Below are 22,719 nucleotides of genomic sequence, written 5' to 3' on the forward strand. Positions count from 1 at the left end.
TTAATACTGAAAAGGTCACCGAATATAAAACCTCTGATATCTGTCTCTCTGACAAATTTACATTTAAATATCAAATAGAAAACCTTGGTACCATGCTGAAACCAAAGCCTGGTTTTATGTACAGAAACACTTTATCTCTGAGTTGTAGGAAAAGTATTGTTAAAGTTGTTTTTCTCTCACTTCCTGATTATGTGGATGTAATTTATAGACATGCTCCTGCTTCCACCTTCAGGCCCTTAAATTCCATTTACCATTAAGCTCTTAGATTCATTAGAGGAGATAATTACAATACGCAGTACAGCATTTTTCATTATTAGGTCTGTTGGTCTTCCTTTACTGAGAGACACAATAACCTTTGGTGTTTATCTATTGACTAAAGTCTTGCTGGAAAATTGCCATCTTGTGTCGAACTTTTTTTCTCTGAAAAAATTACTGTTTTATTGTTAGTCCACGAAAATGCAAAGCAACGCAACTTAAAAATGCAAAAACCTCAAAGCCATGCAGAGTAATTGCCTCATACATGCCAGTATTGCTTCCTCTAGTTCTGTAAATCATTCTGATTTGTCTGTGTCTGTTCTATATAAACTAGTCGACTTGTTTTTCAGTGTAACTCTAAACGAGGTGCTGCAGTGAAATAATAACAGGCTCAGCCAACCTTGGATAAATAAAGGTCAGATCAGCTGCCTGTCACTCTTGGCTGCATTGTTACCAATAAATAACATTCCTAGCTTTAACGAAGATGAAAGAAAACATGAAATAAGCCACAGTATTTGTGAGGAGTTGACAATAACAGATGCACTGGATGTGTGGTGTTGACACTGATCCCTAAAATCTTTGCTGGAGTCTGAGGAATCTTGGGATTTCCCCATGGAGAAAATCTGTGGTTTTTAATTGAGCTTTTAGCTCTTCTTTTTCCTCATCCTCGCTCATCACCCGCCTTCTTTCCTGCCCTTCTCCTCTTCCTCTTTCCTCTCATATTTTCCTCCTTCTGCTGCCTTCGATTTTAGAAGACATTTCAGAGGGTTTGTTTTGCCTTTTGTCGTGTGTGTTAATGCATTTACATTAAGACCAGTATCCTGTTATTATATAGACTCACTTTGTTTCGGGCATGTCGATTCATGTACCACCATATCCTGTTTCTGTCAAGCACACTCTCACAAACCCAGCCATACTTTAAAAAGCAGAATTCAATTCTGTGAATATACACAGATTAGCAGGGATGCGCCTTGTGATCGTTTTTTGCTCACTGGTGCATCTTAGCAATCAATGTAAGTAGTTTCCATGGTGACAATGTTTAAAATGTTTCCTTTGTTTGTGCAGCAATACAGAAAAAGGTATGAGATGTGTTTTGTCCTATAAAGGAAGATTAATGGATTACCCTGCTAACTTTAGGCTTATCCCGAGTTATCTGGATTGGTCAGTCCTGAACACTTTGTCTTATACAGCTACCTGTTAAGATCAAAGGATTTAAGAGAACGTAAACACTGTTCCAGCTTATATATATTAGACAGCAAGCTCACCAGCTGAGATTCTGTCGCAGCATTTCCATCGGCGATTAGTTGATTGTAGCCTCTTGCTCTTTCTTTAACAATGCAGAAACATGAGGTGTTTTATGAAAGACTCGATAAGATGACCATTTTATGAGTATAAAGTATGTTCTTCATACCAATTAAGGCCAGTGCAGACCCTTAAAATGTGAAAAATGTTCACACACTGAAAAATAGGTCCCATTAATTCATACAGTGAGCCACACAGACCTTCATCAGTCATTCTTTTCCTGTAGCCATTATGTTTAGCATTTACAGTGCAGTTCTTTTCTCCAGGAATCTTCCCTGCAATGGCAGAAGAAACAGCAACACTATTATAAAGTATCTCACTGGGAAACAGAAGTAATTATTTGGTAAGAGGCTGCTGCATATGTAGAAAAAGTCTGCAAATATAATAATTTATTCTATTCAGTTTCATTTCTATTGATGATATTTATTACATCGGCTTGTGTGATGTATTGGTTTTCCCACTGCATCATATTATTTTGCCTCTCTAATGGCCTGATTTTCCCATGTGGATGTGTAGTCTCATCCTGTCTTCAATTAAACATGCAGCTCTAGATCTCGACACATTATATGCAACTGGCTGCCTGTTTAATGTGAACTTGCTCAGAGCAGAAAAGGAAAATCATACTTCACAGAAACAGTTCTTAAGCATTTTTGTAATGCAAATTATCACAGATTGATGTCAGGCATAATGAAGCCAAACAAATTCAGATCAGGCAGAACCTGCTTTGTGAGTGAGGCCTCAGAACATTAAGTTTTTGTTTTAAAAAAGACCTTTAGTAATAGATGATCTTATCTGGAAGCATATGTGCATTAAAACACGATCTGTGTGAGAATAAAACATTAATCTGAAAAGCTTAATTAAAGGCTTCATACGCTGTGTGAAGCTTCTGCTGGGATCTGATCCCAGACCAGCAGGATCAGCATGGCTCCAGAGGATAGGGTCCTCACCACTGCTTGGCTCTTGGCATCAGTCAAGTCATTTTAGAGTCATCCACCATGTCTCTGCTCTTTGGTTCCCACAATCCTTTTCCCTTCGTTGCCATAGCCAGAGAGTGTTTCTGTTTTCGAGGGTGTGTACTCTGAGTGGTTACTGAGTTGGTGGCTGATTGTATTAGCTAGCAAAGCTGGTTTGGAACATGGGAAAATGTGACTCATGAACTTTTGTTTCTTCTCTTTTGCTTTTCTCCCACTTCATCTTCCTTTTGATCCACCCACCCCGACACCCCACACAGCTGAAATGATGTGATACTTGCTTACAGCCCACTACAGAAGGAGCCATCAATAAGCGAGATGATCAAAGATCACGCTCAGTGATGAATTTTCTTCTTTCGGGCTACTCCAACTAATTCATGACTTTAAAAATGTTCAGTGTAGAGTCCTTACATTCAAGTAGTTGCAAAAAATCTAGTTATTAAAATGTTTTACTATCAAATGCCCCATTTCAAAAACATACATTTGTCATGTTGCTCTGTAAAAGTAAATCACTTACACTTTTAGTTATTGCTTCTGGAACTATAATACAGCAGATAGTCCTGGTGAAGTAATAGTAAATTTTAGATTAATATTGTATGATTTTCATGTACAACTCCATTTTCCCAAATAATTTATAACTGACAGTGCAACCAATGGAGGAGAGCAACGATACAATGACTTACTGTAAGTATAAAAATGTCAATGAACTACTCTTTTTGTGTTTAAGGTTTCTATCATTTTACTGCATTGTTGAAAACCACTAAAAGCAGTGGCTATCAACAGTCAATCTGTATTTAATAAAATATCTCTGGCTTTAACTAGGGGATTATCATAAAGATGGGTCTGCCCAAAACTGATCTCATGTCACCAGTTAATTGGTTAATGTAAACAGTAACTCGACTGCTTGAACAAAAGATTTGTCTTCTCTGTTTCTTTTTTGTCAGAAACGAACTAATTTGCCAATGTGTGTGTGTGTGTGTGTGTGTGTGTGTGTGTGTGTGTGTGTGTGTGTGTGTGTGTGTGTGTGTGTGTGTGTGTGTGTGTGTGTGTGTGTGTGTGTGTGTGTGTGTGTGTGTGTGTGTGTGTGTGTGTGTGTGTACTGTCATGAAATGAATCACTGCACCCTGACTGAACACACTGGTATAGTGACTGTGGGGAAACTGGGGCAGGAGAGAAACTCACTCACTAACAAATTGGGACAGGAAGTACTGTATGTCTTTCTTATGTTCTGTCTTTCTTTAGTTATGCAGGTCGTGTGGTTGGCAGCACTCTAAAAGCCCAGAAGGAGAATCCAGAAATGACCGTCCGTAATACAGATCCTGTCCTGAAGGCGGCGAAACAGAAGTTGGAACAGCTAACACAGGTAGTCATCACATGCTCACTTATAAAGATGTCTGAAGAAAAAAATAAAAGCTAGCACACATGGTTCTCCTAACTTCTGATTCTCGTGATAATATTACGTATATTCAAACATTAATGTTAAAGGTGGATTCTGTGATTCAGAAGAAATATGGTTGATATTTAGCTAGCAGGTATATTGAGATAGTTAATGCGCTGTATTTATCATGACTCGTGCTCCAGCTGCCATCTTTCTTTTGGTACTGTGCATAAACACAAATATGTACAGGACATGCTAGAATAGCGTTGTGTGGCTCAGTCCCATAGACTGTATATAAAGATAGCGGAACCCTCTGTGCCATGACCCACAGGCCTTCCAAAATGCCATTCTAAAGCTCAGTGTGGTGGCTCTGGTTGTCGCCATCTTGGCAGTGCCGGACTCCTCCTAACGTCCAGCTAATTTAAAAATGAGCAGAGGTGGTAATCACCTGTCAGATAAAGCCTTTTGTTATGCATAACCTCAAGCCTAAATATATTTAATATAGGTGAAATGTATAAAAATTCATCACCCTACAGTTGTCGCGAACACACAAATACGCTTTAGAGACCAAAACTACTTTTGTACCAGGCTGTAAACATGTTGATTTCAGCTGTAAAGTTGGGCATCTTAACATGGGGCTTTATGGGAATTGACTCTGTTTTGGAGCCGATCTCAAAGTGGTTGTTCGAGGAATTGCAGTTTTTGGCACTTAAATGTTGTCTTAATTTTTCAGCTCTAGAGGTTGCCACTTGATTGGTCCAAGCCTCTTTGTTTTTATCTCATTTACAGAGCCTCAGGTATGTACAAAAAACTGATTGTTTTTTCCTCTGCACACACGTAATTAGCAGCTGGTGGGCTCGTGATAAAATACTAACTGAATTTCACTAAAGTATATTAGATTAGTGGCTATGCAGACTCTTCCTTTAAGATGAATAGTATTCAGCAGGGCCTGAAGATGTTATATGATGTCTGAACAACTACTATCCAAACTGGCACAGAACTTTCATGAATATTAATGCTTTCTGTGACCTTTTTAACTCGTGCTTCAGTTAGAATTTCACTGATATTTTTTTTTTTAAATGGCAAAGTATCTTGAGAAAGTACCTTGAAAAATAATCTGAACTGGAATCTCTATGAAATTTACAGTGAAGATGAAACGCTGTATTGTCGGGCCTTTCTCTCCCTTTTTCTCGCAACACATTAAAAAAATATTAAAAAAGACAACAATTCATGCTTGTTTGCTCTGTAGGAAATGGTTTAAGTGCCCACAGTAACATTATTTGTAATTTAAGGTTTTGGGTTGGTCATCCCTTATGTATACAACTGAAACAGTGTATTTTTCTTGTTGTCTGTAGGCTTAAGTCAAACTTTGACATATTTTTGCATTGAGGTTGGTTTAGAGCTACAACAATTTGTGGATTTTTCAATGAGCAGATTTTCTGTCCGATAATCTACAACTACTAATTTTAGCCATTTTTCATTCAAAAATGCCACATAGTAGATGATTCTAGTTTACTTTAATAGTACTGACAGATATAACAAGATGTTTAATTACATTTTCCTAAGCCATGGCAATTTATTGCAGACATTTTAAACGCATAAATAACACAATTAAATGATTACTTGTGTCAACAGATTAATTGATGATGAAAGGAATCATTAGCTGCCGCCCTAGGTAGGCTATTTATTTATCTCATTATGCAGGCTTTGCAGAAGCCTCCGCTGTGAACATGTACATTGGAGAACATAAGCATTTATGTAAATGTTACGTCAGAGTAAACAGAGAAATGTGTGGAAGATTTCATAACTGTTCTGCTGAACATTCATATCTCCTCCGCTAACCTCAGCCACAACACCAAGACATATGAAGGTGGTTGTTCTTAACGCATTCTGCAGGAATGATACTTTCTGTTCTTAGACGACTGCTCATCTCCATGTCTAAATAATGATCCTATTGTTAGTTTGATCTTTGGCTGCATTGTAGTGAAACCTCTTTGTGTCAGTCGAAGGTGTAATGTAGGTGTGATACATCAGTTTCTAAAGCCAGCCTCAGGTCTCAGGTTGTCTGTGTCTCTGGGGGTGTGAAGTGTCCTCGTGTTCATCTGGCTCTCAATCATCTGTTATCACCTCGCCTGTGAAGCACTGCTTAAGCCAATAAACTTAAATGTCAGCACTCCAAACAGATGTAGATAATAACATGCAATAATAAATTAATTCATTCAACAATTAAACTAGATTTATGCAGCACTTTCAAAGCTCTGCACAGTATGGTAATGTGGTGATACGATTTGCATGGTGGATTCATAAAATCATATGAATATGATCCCACAAAATGATACATGAATGTTACTCATAATGATGATTCATTATTTGTGCTGAGGACCATGTGGCTGTGGAGCCTGTAGAGACAGTCAGACATGCTGGAAGAAGTACATGGTTTGCTCACCAGTAAAGGATTAACCTGGCAATGATTTGTATTCTTTGTTATTATCAAGCAAAACTAATATGAGACCAAAACCAACACTGTTAGTCTTTCTCTCTCTCAACACTCTCTAAGTTCTCAAATTCTACCCACTGCTCCTAAGATATAAATCTTTAAAATACGTCTATGAATATGGTTTTTTTTCTAGCAAAGTGCAATATAATAAAGTGAAAGAGCGGGGAATAGTCACCAGCTTTCTCTCTCCATTCTTCACCTCATCAAATATTATTCAAACATGAATAAATTAGGGCTGGACCCGAATATCCGAATATTCGGTTGTGACGGTGGTATCCGAATATTTATTTTGAGATCTGAATATTCGGATTCACTGATGTGACATTAATAGTTTTTGGACAGTAATTGAGCTTTATGGCACTGAGAAGTAGCAGCTTTGGTTACAGAAGCAGCACTTTGGATCACTTCATGATTGGGTACATGATGTCTGTTGGCAGTAATGAAGAATCGTCAGAGTTGATCTTTAAAGCTTATGAAGCTGATGAAGCCAGGGATAAGATTTCAAGCAGTGTATGTCTCTCAGCTGGGTTTATACTGGGTCATTCAAGCTTGGTTTCACTCCCAACTCATCACATCCGCTCACCCTGCTGCTTTGTCAGGAAATTTTGGCATCGCATTTGAACACACTGGATACCCCGTGGCATCAATTTTTCAACAGCAGGGTAGTCTGATAGACCTAAATCAGAATGTCAGAAAAATGGTGCCACGAGTCCACAGTCGAGTGTCCTCGGCTAGTGTTATTACTGTTGCTTTATGTGGGTAATGTTGATGTGTATTAACCCAAACCTAAACCAAAGCAAGGTTTGTGAGGTGCATAAACCTAACAAAAAAGCAAATAGAAAATAAACTGGAAAAAAGACACAGAACATGAACTTCAGTCTCCTACAACACCACCAGCCCTCCATCCCTCTTGTGTAGCTCTTTTCTGCCAAAAACACCTCCTGTACTTCTATCAGCATCGACTATTTACATGGGTGGCACCAACACCAAAGGACACCTCATGCATAACTCTCAGACTCCATGGCTTTTTCAGACACACTGGGAATGAGAATGAGTTGGTCATGCTGTATCTAGGGAGCAGTGGCTGATAAATATCATCTTTCACGGATTCCAATGCCGATTATTAGTAAGCAAGTAGACTTATCGCTGATATTTGGAACTGATATACATTTGTAGTAAAATTTAAAATCTTGGTGTCAAAATTTAGAATAACACTAACTCCAACATGCCTTCAATTATGTTTTACTCAAAAGAGATTAATTAGATTAATTTAATTAAACAAGAACTTTTCTCCATTTGATCTTCATTGTTGACGGCAGTTCATTACTTAACGTGCATCCAGTTAGATCCTGCAGTGGGATGTTAATGAATGCTAAAGAACACTCACTGCAGATAGAAAGAGGTGGTTGCTTCAGAGCCAGAATAGCACATTTGTAAATGCATTTATTTTTCATCAGGAATCCATTTACAAAAAAACCCCATAACAATACCAATAACAAGAAAAATATAATATCATATCCAGTACAACTGAGAATCATTTGACCCCTACCACGAAGGCAATATATATATCGACTTCTGTGAGGACTGTAAGAACTATCTTGGTCAACATGAGCTCTGTTTGGGCTTTCTGATGTGGGTGCAGATTGTTTAAAACAGCATGAAATTAGGTAGGAAAGGGCTCTGTTATATTCGACCTGTCAGTGACCAGGAACACGCATTTAGCAAAAGCATTTCCTGTGATCATCAGCTCACTATCACAGTCAAACAGCATGAATACAGCAACACTCAGAGCGGAGCATCCCGATTTCAATTCCATGAATGAAACAAGATGGACCTTCGTACTGTATCATAAAATGAACAACAGAATCTAAACAGTGTTACAGTGGGCAATACAGTCTCCCCTTAACCTCTTTCATCAAGTCTGAATCTAGCTTTGAAAATGAGTAAAGACACCATGTCATGTCATGTACTGGCAAGTATTTTCATTTTGTTTAAGCTTGTCTAGAAAGCCTGATAAATTCTGTTAATCTAAGTGTTGGTGACGGTTACTGGAGACTCATGGGATGGAACATGCTAAGGTTTATTTTTCTCTTTTTGCTGTTGAAGCTCTTTCTGTGCTCCGTTTAATTCGGGCGGTGAGTCCATTAATCACGTTGCATTTACATGGAGGAAAATGCCAAGTCAGCATCCCCCCCCCATGCCACACGCACAAACACACACACTGCATGTGCACCATGTAATCATTTACGGATGAGATTTGGTTTCTCAGGCCCATTAATTCTGCGTAACGCATACATGTCCTGGACATACATGAGTTAAAGAACATTCAGGCTTCTGTGAATGCTAAATGGGATTCTATTAAGATCAACATACGCTGAGGATAAGGAAAGTTAGATCAGTATTTATGGATCTGTAATTCATGCTTGCTGGGATTGATCACAATACTATGAACAGGTCACAACATGAACTGAAGAGAAAGGTCTGATATAACACAGCTCATCTGCATTGCAAACTATATTCTGTTCCAAAGGGTGTGCAGTCCTTCCATCTTTTTGATAAACTGAGAGAATGCACATAAACAAACACACTGCTGGCTTTGTCTTTTGAACAAGTTTAGAGTCACCTTTAGAAATTCAGGTCCTGGGCTGTGTTTCTTTCATGCTAGCTGCCCCAGTAATTTCTCTTTTGGGGGAGGCGCACACATTAATGCTCGCCATTTATTAATTATTATTCATGGCTGTCATATGTGCCTTTAACACACTCCCACAACAAGGATGAGAGCAGGAAGCAAATATGAAACAGGACAAAGAAGCATCTCTGGAATTTTAATTATTTCATCAGCCTTGTTTTGAAGGTCTGTCTCTCCCTTCGTTTCTTCTTATCTCTCACTGTCCCAATTTGTATTACATGTTAATCAGACCTTTGCAGCAGCGGCTTGTGTTACACACGGGCTTTGCAGTGTAATGGGATTCTATTAGTGTAGCCACTCGTTCATCCTTGCAATTAAAATTTGTATGTTCATGCTCAGCCAATCAAGTTGAGTGTAATCAACCCTGTGGGGGCTGCCCTGTGTCAAAAGGGCAGCGCTCCCCCCACTGCTCAGCTACTTTTTATATTAAGTGACAGCAGATTACAGCATGGGCAGGGATGGCTTCATTAAAACACTGGAGTGTATTAGATCCAATGACAGCATTCAGTGATCCTTATTTCACTGAGGAGATCAGAGTTTGTGTCTAATCACAGATGGACACTTATCTCCATTTTGTTTCTCCAGCAAGGAGGCGGAGCCTCAGCTGAGTTATGTGACAATCGGTGTACATTTGTCTGTCTGTCTGTCTGTTAGCAACATTAATCAAACGGGCTAACGGATTTGGATGAAATTTTCAGGGAAGGTCAGAAATGACATAAGGACCAACTGATTAGATTTTGGCAGTGATGTGGCGTATAGTCTGGATCCATGGATTTGTTAAAGATTTCTGTATCATTGCAAGATAGCAGCACGGTGTCACTGTAACTATGACAACAAGTGAACACTACATCAACTGCCTGCTGACGATCACATGACTACAATCCTATGATAAATTGACCACTGTGGACTTATCAGGATTTACCCGTCGGAAATGATACAAGGAACAATTGATGAAATTGTGGGGGTGTTTCCGAGTCCCATCAATTCCTGTCGCCTGCTACATATTTAGGTCATGCGATTCGGTATCCGTACCTAACCCAAGGTCATTTTGTTTGTGCGTACATGCATATTAAAAGGCCACATTCTATAGTGGCTTGATTTCTGCCACAAATTTTTTCAAGAGTTCAGCCGTCAGAAATGATACGACTGTACAGCCTTGGCTGACTACTGCACTCTCTGAGTGCTTTTCTTGTTTAAAGGATTTCACTATAATGAGAAATACTCTTAATTGCTTTCTTACCAAGAGTTGAATAAGAAAACTGATGCCCCTCTACTATCAGGCAGCAGCCAATGAGCTTGGCTTAGCACAAAGACTGGAAAAGGAGGGAAACTGCTATCTTGGCTTGTCCAAACATAACAGAATCCTACAACCACCTCTAGAGCTCACTAATAAGCACACGTTATGAGAATGTACAGCACTGATTCCCAGGAAGTCTGTAGTTACCATGTGCAGATAAAAATAATAATTTAAAGAGCAACTTGTAGGCCGGCAGCCCCAGGGGATTGATGTGTGAGAAAATGAAGCAGAAAGTAGTTTTATAAATGTCTATAATGCTCTATAATAACAATGAGAGTAGTTTTTGAGTTTTTTACTTGCCTCAGAAATCACTGCTTGGTTCACCAAAGGGAAGGCAAAAAAGCTAGGTCCAGTTAAACAATAGGTTGTAACAGTAGTGTTGACACTGAAGAGGTTGAAATTGTGTATTCATACACATATGACCACAGCTTTAATAGTGCTGCTGGGTGCAGGGACAGATAAGAACTTGGATACATAAAGACTCTCTGCAAGAAGTGAATTAGTGGTGTGACAGTAACCAACGGCAGAACAAGGAGGATGTCTTCCTATTTGACATTTGATAACTTATATAACTTTGTGTTATATTGCAGTGCTAGTTTGCCATTACTTATCAGGATACAAGACAGCTAATATTGACTGTTTGATACTGGCAGCAGTATTAATGCTACCTTACACAGAAACTAGCATTTGAGAATCAGCCAGTATTGGTCATATCTCGCTTATCTTACATGAATTAATATCACATTTTTTGGTGCCACATGGGAGAGGGAGGTGGGGGAGACCTGAGTAATGTAGAATTTTAAAAGAAAACTCACAGGTCACAGTTCATGTTTTGGTTGAGCTGAATGTTTGACAGATCGATGATCATTGCTCCTGCTGGTGCTGGTAGCTGAACCTGCTGCTGATGGTTGACCTGAAGCAGCCGTGTGCACCGCAGGAACCGCGACAGCTACGAGCCTCTCACAGCTATAGAGTAGACATCCTATCCAGAAACTCTATCACATCTTCGGGAACATAACCCTCCTATCTAAAACGAGCGCTGCATGCGACCACATTTTTCATTACCTATTTAGCAGTGAAGTCTCTCCACCTGCACAAAGCACACACACACACACGCACTAGAGCTTGTTAGGAAAAGTGTGGACTCGAAGTTCTAACAGGCTGCAACCTGCACACAATAATTCACCATGTTGAAATATTGTGAAAAAGTAATTAACAGAAATCCAAGTTACTTAGACTAACTACCACCTATTTCTACACGGTGTGCTGAGGCAGCAGCAACTCCCTTATGTGATGTAATGTGACCTGTTGTGAAAGAAAAACTTTTCTGAACACTTTGCCCTGAAAGAAACATTGGATTTAGAAAGCTTTGTTGAACTTATTTCAGAATTTTGCAGAACTACTCATTATAAATAATTACCAGTACAGTTGCTTGGTCATTCGCAAAAGGTAAGTAAGTGGTACAGAGAGTTTTTGCTGGTTTCTGCTGCACACACACACTGTTTCATGAACTGTAGTCAAGCCTATCTGGACCTTTTGTAGCACTGTACACATATAACCATTTGTACAACATGTTACAGTTAGTAATTAATATTTTGCTAAAAACCAAACAACAGTTACTTGTCAATCAAAGTGTTCACTGTTGGACTAATAGAAGCAAAGTAATTCATACAACTACCTTTTATTACCTTTAGATTTTATCCAGCTTTCATCTTCCAACCTCTCTGTGCTACTTGTGTATTTTTGTTATATGCAAATAAAAAACTAAGACCAAAAGTCCTCACCTCAGTTTTCCCTCCTCTCATTAATTAGACTGGACAGCCCATTCTGGAGTAGCCACCCTTGAATAATTTTATTTGTTGGCCTGTTGGTTTCACTGGAGAGTTTCAATGCCACATGGCCCAAATTCTGCTTGAATTCTAGACTTTCCACATGACTAAGAAAACAGTCCTGGTGGAAACATTGCTGTAATGTATTTTTGTCCTCCCTCAGCCCTCATTTGCAGTCCGATGACATGATGGTGAATCACCACACAGTGCCTGGTCTGTCTCCATGTCCCCTCGGACATGCTGTCATATAACAACCTTGGTTCCCCTTGTTTCCATGGCTGCCACACACCTACAGCGCAGTGGAGGCCAGATGTCCCTCTGTTTGCTTCCCACTTTCACCTGTCCAAGCAAAAAATTACTCAGCCTAATACATAGAGAGTGAGCATCACCAATTACCTCGCAAACCATGTGCGTTTTTTAATGTTTAATGAAAATGCTCACATAATAGCAAGTTGTTATTCACATATTATGTATGATGTACTCAGTATAACTTTGTTTCACCTTGATCCAGTTACACACATGCATATATAAAGCAGTATGTATCACTAAATGTAGTATCAGTTCATACCTTATATTTGTGTTAAAGAGATTATGTTTGCAAGGCATTGTCAAAAAATCTTTAAATGCTGGAGAGTCAAATAGATTTTGGCTGTTTACCAACAAGAGACTCTTTCCCTGCATGACAATGAAGTTTTAAAAGATGTTTGCAATTATAAAATCCTGAACAGTTGACTCTCAGCTTGGCCTTTTGTAATATTTAATTTCCAGACATATTTCACCAGTGTAAGGTAATATAAATCATTACAATAGATGTCACAGTCTTTGTGCCATCACACCCGCTGTATATATAGAAGTTTTATCTTTGAGAAAAATAAAATGTCAGTACAATATATCTTTTTCCTCCATAAAACTGGTGGCTGTTTGCCTTATCGCCTTCCTCAGCTGGAATTTATATATTACCTACCTTGACTCTTCACCATACACATTTATCATACTGTGAACCAATTATATGTTCCTGTCGCTGTGTTTGGGTGAGAACCTAATAACTAAAATTTTAGTTTGGTTTGTTTTATGGTTTCTTGCTTGGAACAAAAGTTTGTGTTGCCTGTTATGAATGCAATAATCAAATTGTACAACCACTGACTGAAACAAAGTGAAAACTCAATATTCGAGTGGATGTTATAAACTTTTTCCTCAATAGTAGAGCTGCAGGAGACATGAGTTTTCTATCTGGGATCACAATTATGTAACATGGCACAGCATACGCACTGTAACTTAACTGAGTAGGAGAGAATATGGATTCATTCAGAGGCAGCATGACCTCAATTACCCTTTTTTGTACACTCTGACCTAGACATGTGTGTTTTCCTATTTCGCTATGTGTGTTTGTGTATACGTATTTGTTCTGGCCATTTTGTAGTTTAAGTTGGAAAAATACAGCAGAACTACGGCTATTTTTAGCTTTAGCACTTCTCCTCTTTGATTGTCTTAGTATCATTATCATTTCACTATTATCACAGCACTCTATATTCAATTTAATTTCACTTCAATTCAAAGGGACTTTGTTGTCACAGGAAATAGAGCCTTACATCACCAAAGCCACTTTGAAATAACATCAAAAAACTGTACCTGACCAGGATACATGTACTTTAGCTATTAGATTAATATCTCACAATTACAGATAAGTTAAAAATATCTTGAAATAAAAATAGAGTATTCTCCTGAGCTTTGCTGTTATTTTTTGTAATGTTCTGTTTGTTGATTTGTGAGTGGAAGCTTATACTCCTTTGCACTTAACCTAACTCCTTCTGAGGTTTGGGATATGCCTAAAATTGGGGGGAAAAAACAAACAACAAAAAACTTTAAAAAGTTTAGAACCTACAACAATGCTTGAAGTTCTATGAGACTTTACTTAGGAAACTTACACAGATCTTAAGAGTGAAGCCAATGCACACTTGCCCTAAACCTGCATTGTTTGTAACGATCAGCAGGGATGACTCCTCCAGAATGATTGCACAGATGTCTATGACCCTGTTTGTTACCTCAGTCAACATTTTCCTATTGAGTTTATATAGTCCCAATCACTATTTTGAAGTCTCCTTCAATTTAGCATGTTGTTTATTTATTAAAATATGCTGTAATTTAGAGAAAAATAGATGATAAATCACAGTATGTTTTAGAGGGGCTACCTTATGATTGACGGGTCGCTACTGTGTCAGTGAGCAATATGTCCTTTATTTGTTAGTTAGATCTTCCCATTATTGTTCAATTAAAAAAAAAAAAAAAAAACAACTACAATTTTGATGGTCAAATGCCAAACTCATGGCTTTAAAACCAAAATTCACAAACCAGTGGGTGGCTTCACAGTGGCTCAGTCCATATTAAATATACAGTCTTTGCTTAGGCACAGCAATGTTTTGAGCTAAATGCTACAATCAACATCCAGTCAAGCTCACAGACTGATGCTTTGCAGGTCATATTTGCCAGGTTCACGTTCTTAGATAAACCTTTTTGCATGATAAGATTTACTCATTTGAACTCAACACAAAGTATATCTGGTTCTGATGGAAGTGTTGAATAAAATGCTGAAAGTGCTGAATAAAAAGTGCAGGTACTACCTGAGTGTTGAAAATTTATCTGAGTCCTTTAAAGAGTGCACAATTTTTATCACAATTATCCCCTTAGTCATTGTGACATTTTACTCAAAAGTCAAGGAAGTGACCAAAGTTTGTAAGATAAGCCCTCTGATGAGCATGAATATGTCACAAACTTCCATCCAATGCTGGTGGACGAGCTGACCAACACTGCCATCCTCAGAGTCACCCCACCAGCGTGACTAAAGATGTAAATGTGAGTTTTTGTGTATCTTAGGAGTGCATGTGTAATGTGTTTGGACATTTGTGTGTGTGTGTGTGTGTGTGTGTGTGTGTGTGTGTGTGTGTGTGTGTGTGTGTGTGTGTGTGTGTGTGTGTGTGTGTGTGTGTGTGTGTGTGTGTGTGTGTGTGTGTGTGTGTGTGTGTTTTCTTTAGGAGCTGTTAGTGGAGCTCGGCTGGGCGAGCAAAGCGAGAGGAAGAGGGGAAGAAGAGGAGGGAGGTAGCGCTCAGACGGATGGAGGCAGCGGAGACGACTGTGATGATGAAGATGGCTGTGAAGCATCTGGTGAGGAGAGTGGTGAGTCACACGTGCACACAAACATACGGACAAGCACGCAAGAAAGAGAGGAACAAACATTAGCAAACATACGCCCACACATATACGGATACGAGTTGATGCACTCTTGCAAGCTTGTCTTTTCACTCTGCAAATATAGGGGTTCTGATTCCTACATTACACACGCACATACTGTATATATACACACACTATTAATAAATAAAAGGCAGCACACACTTAGTTTATTGGCGTGGTGGAGATTCTAAATGCTGCAGCCGCCACATATCGTGTGCCAGCAGGGAAATGCCCAGAGGGAGGGATAGTACTGAGATGGATTCAACTGTCCTCCCTCTCTCTTCCTCTATCTCACTTTTTCCTTCTCCCTTTCTGCTGCTCTCTGCACTTTTTTTTTCTCCTTCTCAGCCGGGATAAAGGATGCACTAACAACCAGGTCACCCCAAAAACAGAAATAGAAAAACAAGCCATAATTATTCATTTATTTCTTGACTTATTCGTCGTGCTTTAGCTTATACATAATACATGGGTGTCACAGGGAGATCTGGGAACTCCTAGGAGCCTTGAGGCAATCCCACAGAGTGAATGTAGTTAAAGTTTGCTATGATTTAAATTGTTGATGAGATAAAGTTGCTCCATGTTGAGGTTACTGGCCAAATGTAATGTTTTTGGTCCTTGATGTAAGAAATATTTTCAGTGCAGTGTTTCCCACAGATTTAAAAGGTGTTTTTGGTCGCTTCTTCTTTCACTGCTGCCACCAGCCTGAGAGCTCTGGTTTAGAGTAATGTATAGTCCTTAGATTCTTAAATGTGATGTACTAATAAACAAACTAACTTTTGGTTCTGGGTAAGCTCAGCAAAGCAGCTCTATTCCACATGGCACTTCAGCGTTTGAAAGGGACAGCAGAGAAATGACTGTGTCTAAAATGTTCTATGCATTGTGGAGGTTTGTAACAATTTCTATAATTGCCATTTAGCATATTTAGCTGTCAGGTAGCTCACTTCACCCTCACATTATAGGAGAACCTACAGTGGCCACTAATGCTACCACTAAGCCACTACAAGAACTTTGATTCAGATCTCAAATACTTCTCTTCAAATTATTCAGTTCTTGACTTCACAGAGCAACAATCCAAGTTAAAAATTAAAAAACTCTAAAAAGCGAAATGGGACTGTGTTGATTTACGGTGTCAAACTTAAATTACTTAATTCAGTAAATTAACACAGACTGAAAAAATGTAGTTGCTTTTCATTCTGGTTCAAAGTTCAGCATCTGTTGTAAAACTGACCACACCCAGCATCACTAGCCATGCTTCCATAATGTATTTTTATGTGCATTTAGAAATATCACATTTGAAAAAGTTAATGGAAACTGCAAAATAGACAGAAAAAAACAATTTTAATACTTGATTTTTGTGTTTTTTTTTAATTTTTGGAAAAAAAAAATGAGACACATAACGGTAGATGGTCAAACTTTTCTGACATAGTGAACATTTTACTTCCATGGCCAATAAACCGATTCCACTTATTTCATTGTGGTCGTCTCTTGATAGCATTAAACAAGTACCGTAGGCATGAATGGATAATTACAACTTTCCATGTTTTTTAAAAACTTCTCTCCATTTTTCTCTCGATGGCCAAGTTTTGTTTTTACCTTCTTCTTCAAGGTGTTTTAGGTGGCAAACAGCTGATTTTCTTGTGGCTTCTTTTACTCTCTTCATTACTGTCTGTACCGTCACCCTTAGGCGACACTATGCAGCTTAATTTGTTTGCTTCGAAGCAAGCCTAATTCGCATTTTCTCATTATTATTTTTTCTGTTCAGAAGTGCTCTCTTTTGTAGTGTAAACACACTCGACAGTGTTTTCACAGTGTACTGACAACCTGAAGTGTACACATTCGACACTTCATTAAGGCAATGCAAAAACACCATTTTCTGTGGGTGTTAAGTTACATTTTAATATAATAAGAAGGCAAATTACACTGCAAAATAAGGAGGGCATGACGTCAGTGCTCCAAACAGCAGTTGCTGCCCTGTACATGACCCTTTTCCAACAGATCCCTATTCATTTCAAGCTAGAGTGAGGTGTGCAAACAAAAACACAACAGACATCTGCTGTGTAAATTAATCAGTGTCCTTCTAACTGTGGCAGTGTTTTTATGGATGACCCGATGGCTTATAGTAAGAAACGTATTCAAAAAACAGCTTTAGTCTGGTTTAATTAGAATCATCAGCTGGTTTACACTGGGTCTTTTACATACAGAAGCAACCTTTTTTTTTTCAAACAGTGCAAACAGATCCAGTATTTTGTGAGTATTGATGTAATCTCCAGCCAGAAGCCTGTAGGATAAACAGTCCAGCCTTGCCGTCATCTATACGCTGTGGAAAGCTTCACTGCCCACGTCTATCTTTAGCTGGAAAAACACATATGTTGATTAACTCGTCAGCGTATGAGAAGACCTCGGCCACCTTTATGGTGATGGAACTTTCCATGACACCCAAGTGCTTTGTGACTTAGTCTCTGTGATCATATTGGTGCTGACCCGCGGCAATAGTTTTCAGGTCAAATCAATAAAGTCATAACAGCAGCGTTTGTTGCCATTTTCTGTAGTTTCATTAGGATGGAAATTGTGCTGCAACAGAACAGAAGTTTTATTGTTGGAGGTCAGCTTGTGCTTGCTTCACGGGATTGATTGTCATAATTCAGTAAAACAGGACTCATTCTTCTGCTTCAGCACCTTGTTACTCGTGATCAGAGGTCGTGTCATCCTCATGGTCGCCCTGGTGATGTCATCTCTGTCCCCGAAGGCAGAACGTAACAGGGTCAAATGTCATTGTCGCATTCACTATCCCTGCACTGTCCTTCTCATTACTGGAGTCATGAGTGTGTATTCTTGCTGTGGTGTAAAACTCCAGTGTCGCTTTCTGGTCCATTATGCTTTATACTTTATGGTGGATTGCAGACCCAAGCCAGACCATGCGATGACCAAGTGGAAAAAGCAGAGTTATTTTATATCTTTATGTATACTGGGGGATATTTACGCCGCCCAAGAACGCGGCGGAGTTATGTGACGATCGGCGTACATTTGTCTGTCTTTTAGCAGCATTACTCAAAAACAGACTAATGAATTTGGATGAAATTTTCAGAGAAGGTCAGAAATGACACAAGGACCAACTGATTAGATTTTGGCAGTGATGGGGCTTATAGTCTGGATCCATGGATTTGTTATAGATTTCTGTATCATAGCATGATAGCAGCACGGCATCACTGTAACTATGACAACAAGTGAACACTACGTCAGCTGCCTGCTGACGATCACATGATTGCGATCCTACTATAAATCGACTGCTGTGGACTTATCGGGCTTATCCACTGGAAATGATACAACAGCTGAGCAGCCTTGGCAGAGTACTGCACTCTCTGACTGTCTAGGCTGCTGCGTCTTTCCTTCTCCCCCACTTTCAGAAGACTCCGATCAGTGCTGTATGTACGTTCATCATTCAGTCCATGGAGTTGGATTTATATCAAGTTTAGGTTAGTTTATTTTAAAATGTAGTTTATTGAGAAATCTCTTTTTCCTTCTTTTACCGTGTCAGTTGTTTTCATACAAACATGTCATGACTGTGTTCCACTTAGAAAAGAGCCAATGAGTGTAGCTATTGCGTTGTGTTATTGTTAATATGGGTAATATAAACTATATACAATAATAATATACTAATATAATAATCTTTAAATACAGATAAATCCTCCATTAGTTCATCCATAGCTTTCCTAACAAGTAGTTTTGAAGCTCAGTCTGGTGGTTGCATCTTGGCAATGCCTGACTCCTTCTAACTCACGACTAATCCAAATATGAGTTTAAAGATGGAGCCATTGACGCCCATTTGTCAAAGTAGCCACAACCTGAATTATGCATGACTTTAATCCTAAATACAATTGCAGAATTCAATATAAAAATGTACCATCAGTTGTCATGAACAGGGAAATTAGTCAAACAGACTTACACAGCTTTGTTTACCGGACTGTGAACATGTTTACTTCTGCTGTACAGTTGGGCTTATTATTATAGAGATCTACAGGGAATGACTCACCTTTAGAGACAACCTCAAGTGGCTAGTCAAGGAACTGCAGCTTTTGTTGCAGTGTGTTTGCTTCATTGTTTGCCCCGGGAGTTGCTGCTTGTTTGAAACCCTTTGTTTTGTACTTTGTGTACTGATGCTTTAAAACCTCACAACAGAGTTACAAGTCTAACTCCTATACTCCAGATTTTTGGGATCTTATCCACTTAACCAAAAGTTTGTCCTGAACTCAGCCATCTTTGTAAAGCACTTCTGGATGTTATCCTACAGACTGTCCGCCCTCATCTCACCCGACACATCCATGCCTTTGGTTTGGTTAAGTCAGATTAATTCCTCTTAGGGGTCATTCGGTTACCAGAACATTGCCCATGCTGATGAATCACCTCCAGAGAAAGTATTCTTTAACTTTATTCTTAATCTAAGGACCTTATGTCTTAACACTAGTTGTCAAAGCTGCCTTGAAAGTTGTATGGGCTAGAAAAACACCTGTTCTCACCCCCTATGTCAAAAATGGAAACATGTCAAAAATGGAAACAAATTATCACAGAAAAAAACAGCATTTAAGCGAGTTACCTCAAAATACAATACAATACAGTTTTTTGTACTAGCCTGTAAATACAATATTTCTTCTAGGAAAGTGGAGCCAGTCTCAAGTGGTTGTTTAAGGAACTGCTGTTTTAAGAACTTCTGCAGTGGCTTCATTTTTTCCGCCCTAGGGGTTGCCACTTTGTTTAGGCCTCAGATTTTTTAGCACAAGTTGGATTCTGTTAGGTGGTCAGCTCAATGTAAATACAATCTCTAGTAGAACAAAAAGTGTAGAGAACCCCTACTGGTCAATCCTTGCTGTTTAAGTTTCATAGGTTGGTGTAATGGTAGCATTCATTTATCCATCCTCGATATACCACTTAATCGTCATTAGGGTCGTGGGGGGACTAGAGCCTATCCCAGCTGCCTTCGCCCTGAGGCAGGGGACACCCTGGACAGGTCCAGCTAACTGATTGTGTAACATTTTCATTCATAAACCACAATATTTCAAAGCCAGTGGCAAAAGATTAGAAATGATAGCCTAATTTATACACAAAATTCATATTTTGCATTTTAGAAAGTAATCCTTAATTTGCACATCAGGAAAAACAATGTAATCAAACATGCTTACTACAGTACTGATGTCTTCTATTTTTTCAAATTTCTTACACTTATATGTTCCAGATCATCAAACTAATATTTCTATTTAATTAATATTAGATAGAGATAACCCACAAAACACAAAATGCCATTTTTTAATTACGGTTTACTGAAGATTTATTGAAAATCAGTACCACCCCTGTGAAAAAGTAATTGGCCCCTAAACCTAATAACTGATTGGGTCACCCTTGGCAGCAGCAACTGCAGTTAAATGTTTGCGATTAGCTTGTTAGCTTGTGTTCAGTTCTTTACATCTCCATGGAGGAGTTATTGGCCCACTGTTTTCTGCAGAATAGTTTTAATTTGGCCACATAAGATGGTTTTCCATCTTTAACGGCCCTTCTGAGGTCTTGCCACAGCATCTGAATTGGATTCAAGTCTGGACTTTGACTCGGCCACTTCAAAACCTTGATTTTATTCTTTTTGAGTCACTCAAAGGTGGACTTGCTTGTGTGCTGTGAGTCACTGTCATTCTGAGAACCCATTTGAGCTTTAGGTCATGAACTGGTGGTGGATGTTGTCTAGGAGGATTTTCTGATAGAGAGCAGAATTCATGGCTCCATCAATTATGACAAGTCATCCAGGTTCTCAAACCATCACACTACCACCACCATGTTTCATTGCTGGTATGATGTTCTTTTTGTGGAATGCTGCATTAGCTTTACTCCAGATGTAACGGACCCATGTCTTCCAAAAAGTTCCACCTTTGACTCGTCAGTCCACAGGATGTTATCCCAAAAGTCTTGGGGCTCATCCAGATATTTGTGGAGTTTTTTTGCAAATATCAGACAAGCCTTTATGTTCTTTTTGGTCAGTAGTGGTTTGGGCCTTGCAACTCTCCCATGGATGCTGTTTACTCCTAGTGTCTTCCTTATTGTGGAATCACGTAGACGGACTTTAACTGAGGCCAGTGAGGTCTGCAGTTCTTTTGATGTTCGTCTGGGTTCTTTTGTGACTCCTGGATGGGATATCTACGTGCTGTTGGACAAATGTTGGTAGGCCAGCCACTACTGGGAAGGTTCACCACTGTTCCATGCTTTTTCACAGCGCTGTATGTACTGCAACACCCCCTTCTTTAACAGCTCTAAAAGTAAGGTACTTGTGGGTACATTTGTCATACCCTTCCCATTGACCTTGATGTGTCACATCTGTGGAAACTCACACCTCCCGCTGGGCCTGAAACTATTGGCTATTTACAGAGAAAATTGCTGGTTATGATTTAGCGAGCTGGTGGCAATGTGTTGGGATCTTGCCTTTCAGGCCACAATGACTTCCTGCAGAAGGAATCTCCATAAAGAGTGACAAAAGGGGATTTTCTCCATTTCCCCTGCTTGTCGGCATCTCTATGCATATAAACAAGCCTCACATGCACTGAAGCTGAAAGAGTGATGCAGGATCAACCAGACCACACAAATCACAGAGATAGGCCTGAAAATGTCATTTACTCTTTTATTTATGTGTACATGTTGTGTCTGAATTGTACATTAAGTCAGTAGTTCTGAGTTAAATTATGAATAAAGCACCATTAAATGAATAAAAGTGGTCCACCTGTAGTTTTTCTTACAGATTTGCCACTAAATCTGTGCTCTATGACTCTCCGTCTTTACAATTCTGTGTACAAACCATTTCTCTAAATCCGAATCACTGAAATGTGGAGCTTATTATTTCGCAGGAGAGGAAGAGCACAGAAACAAAAACTCTGCTTGCGTGACAAAGAGAGTGTTTGTGAATGTGTGGATATGCACGCACAAATTAATCTTTATAACCTCTCGCTTGTGCATGTGTGCCCAACATGTGCTTTATGTGTAAGATTTAAATGCGTTTGCATTTGTGCAGACAGGACATGTGCATCTTCAGTGTCTTTGTGTGTAATCCACTGTTTTGTGGATACCGGTTCTCTGTTTGACTGACTGAAACAGATCCAGTAGTGTGTCGCTTCTTGACTTATAATGTCTTTCTCAATATCAACCTGCTGTTTTCTGTAACACGATTGAGCTTAAGTTCTCTCTCTCTACCCCTGTCCTGCAGATATTAAGAAAGGCGGGTGAAATTGAAAAGAATATATTATTTCTT

At 39.0% G+C, this 22,719-nt stretch overlaps 1 protein-coding gene across 2 annotated transcripts in view; it reads left to right on the plus strand.

Annotated features, from left to right (window-relative positions):
• The window catches only part of LOC111567448 (glypican-5-like), a 66,716-nt gene that overhangs the window by 25,517 nt on the left and 18,480 nt on the right, over positions 1-22,719 (plus strand). The window contains exons 8-9 of one of the 2 annotated variants that reach the window (XM_023268588.3): positions 3,771-3,891; positions 15,248-15,377. In XM_023268588.3, coding sequence (XP_023124356.2) covers positions 3,771-3,891; positions 15,248-15,377 — 251 coding nt within the window. Of the gene's footprint in view, positions 1-3,770; positions 3,892-15,247; positions 15,390-22,719 lie in introns of both variants that reach the window. The other variant, XM_023268587.3, reaches the window with a different exon arrangement.

The sequence above is a fragment of the Amphiprion ocellaris genome, chromosome 2, assembly GCF_022539595.1.
Source record: "Amphiprion ocellaris isolate individual 3 ecotype Okinawa chromosome 2, ASM2253959v1, whole genome shotgun sequence".
Lineage (NCBI taxonomy): Eukaryota > Metazoa > Chordata > Actinopteri > Pomacentridae > Amphiprion > Amphiprion ocellaris.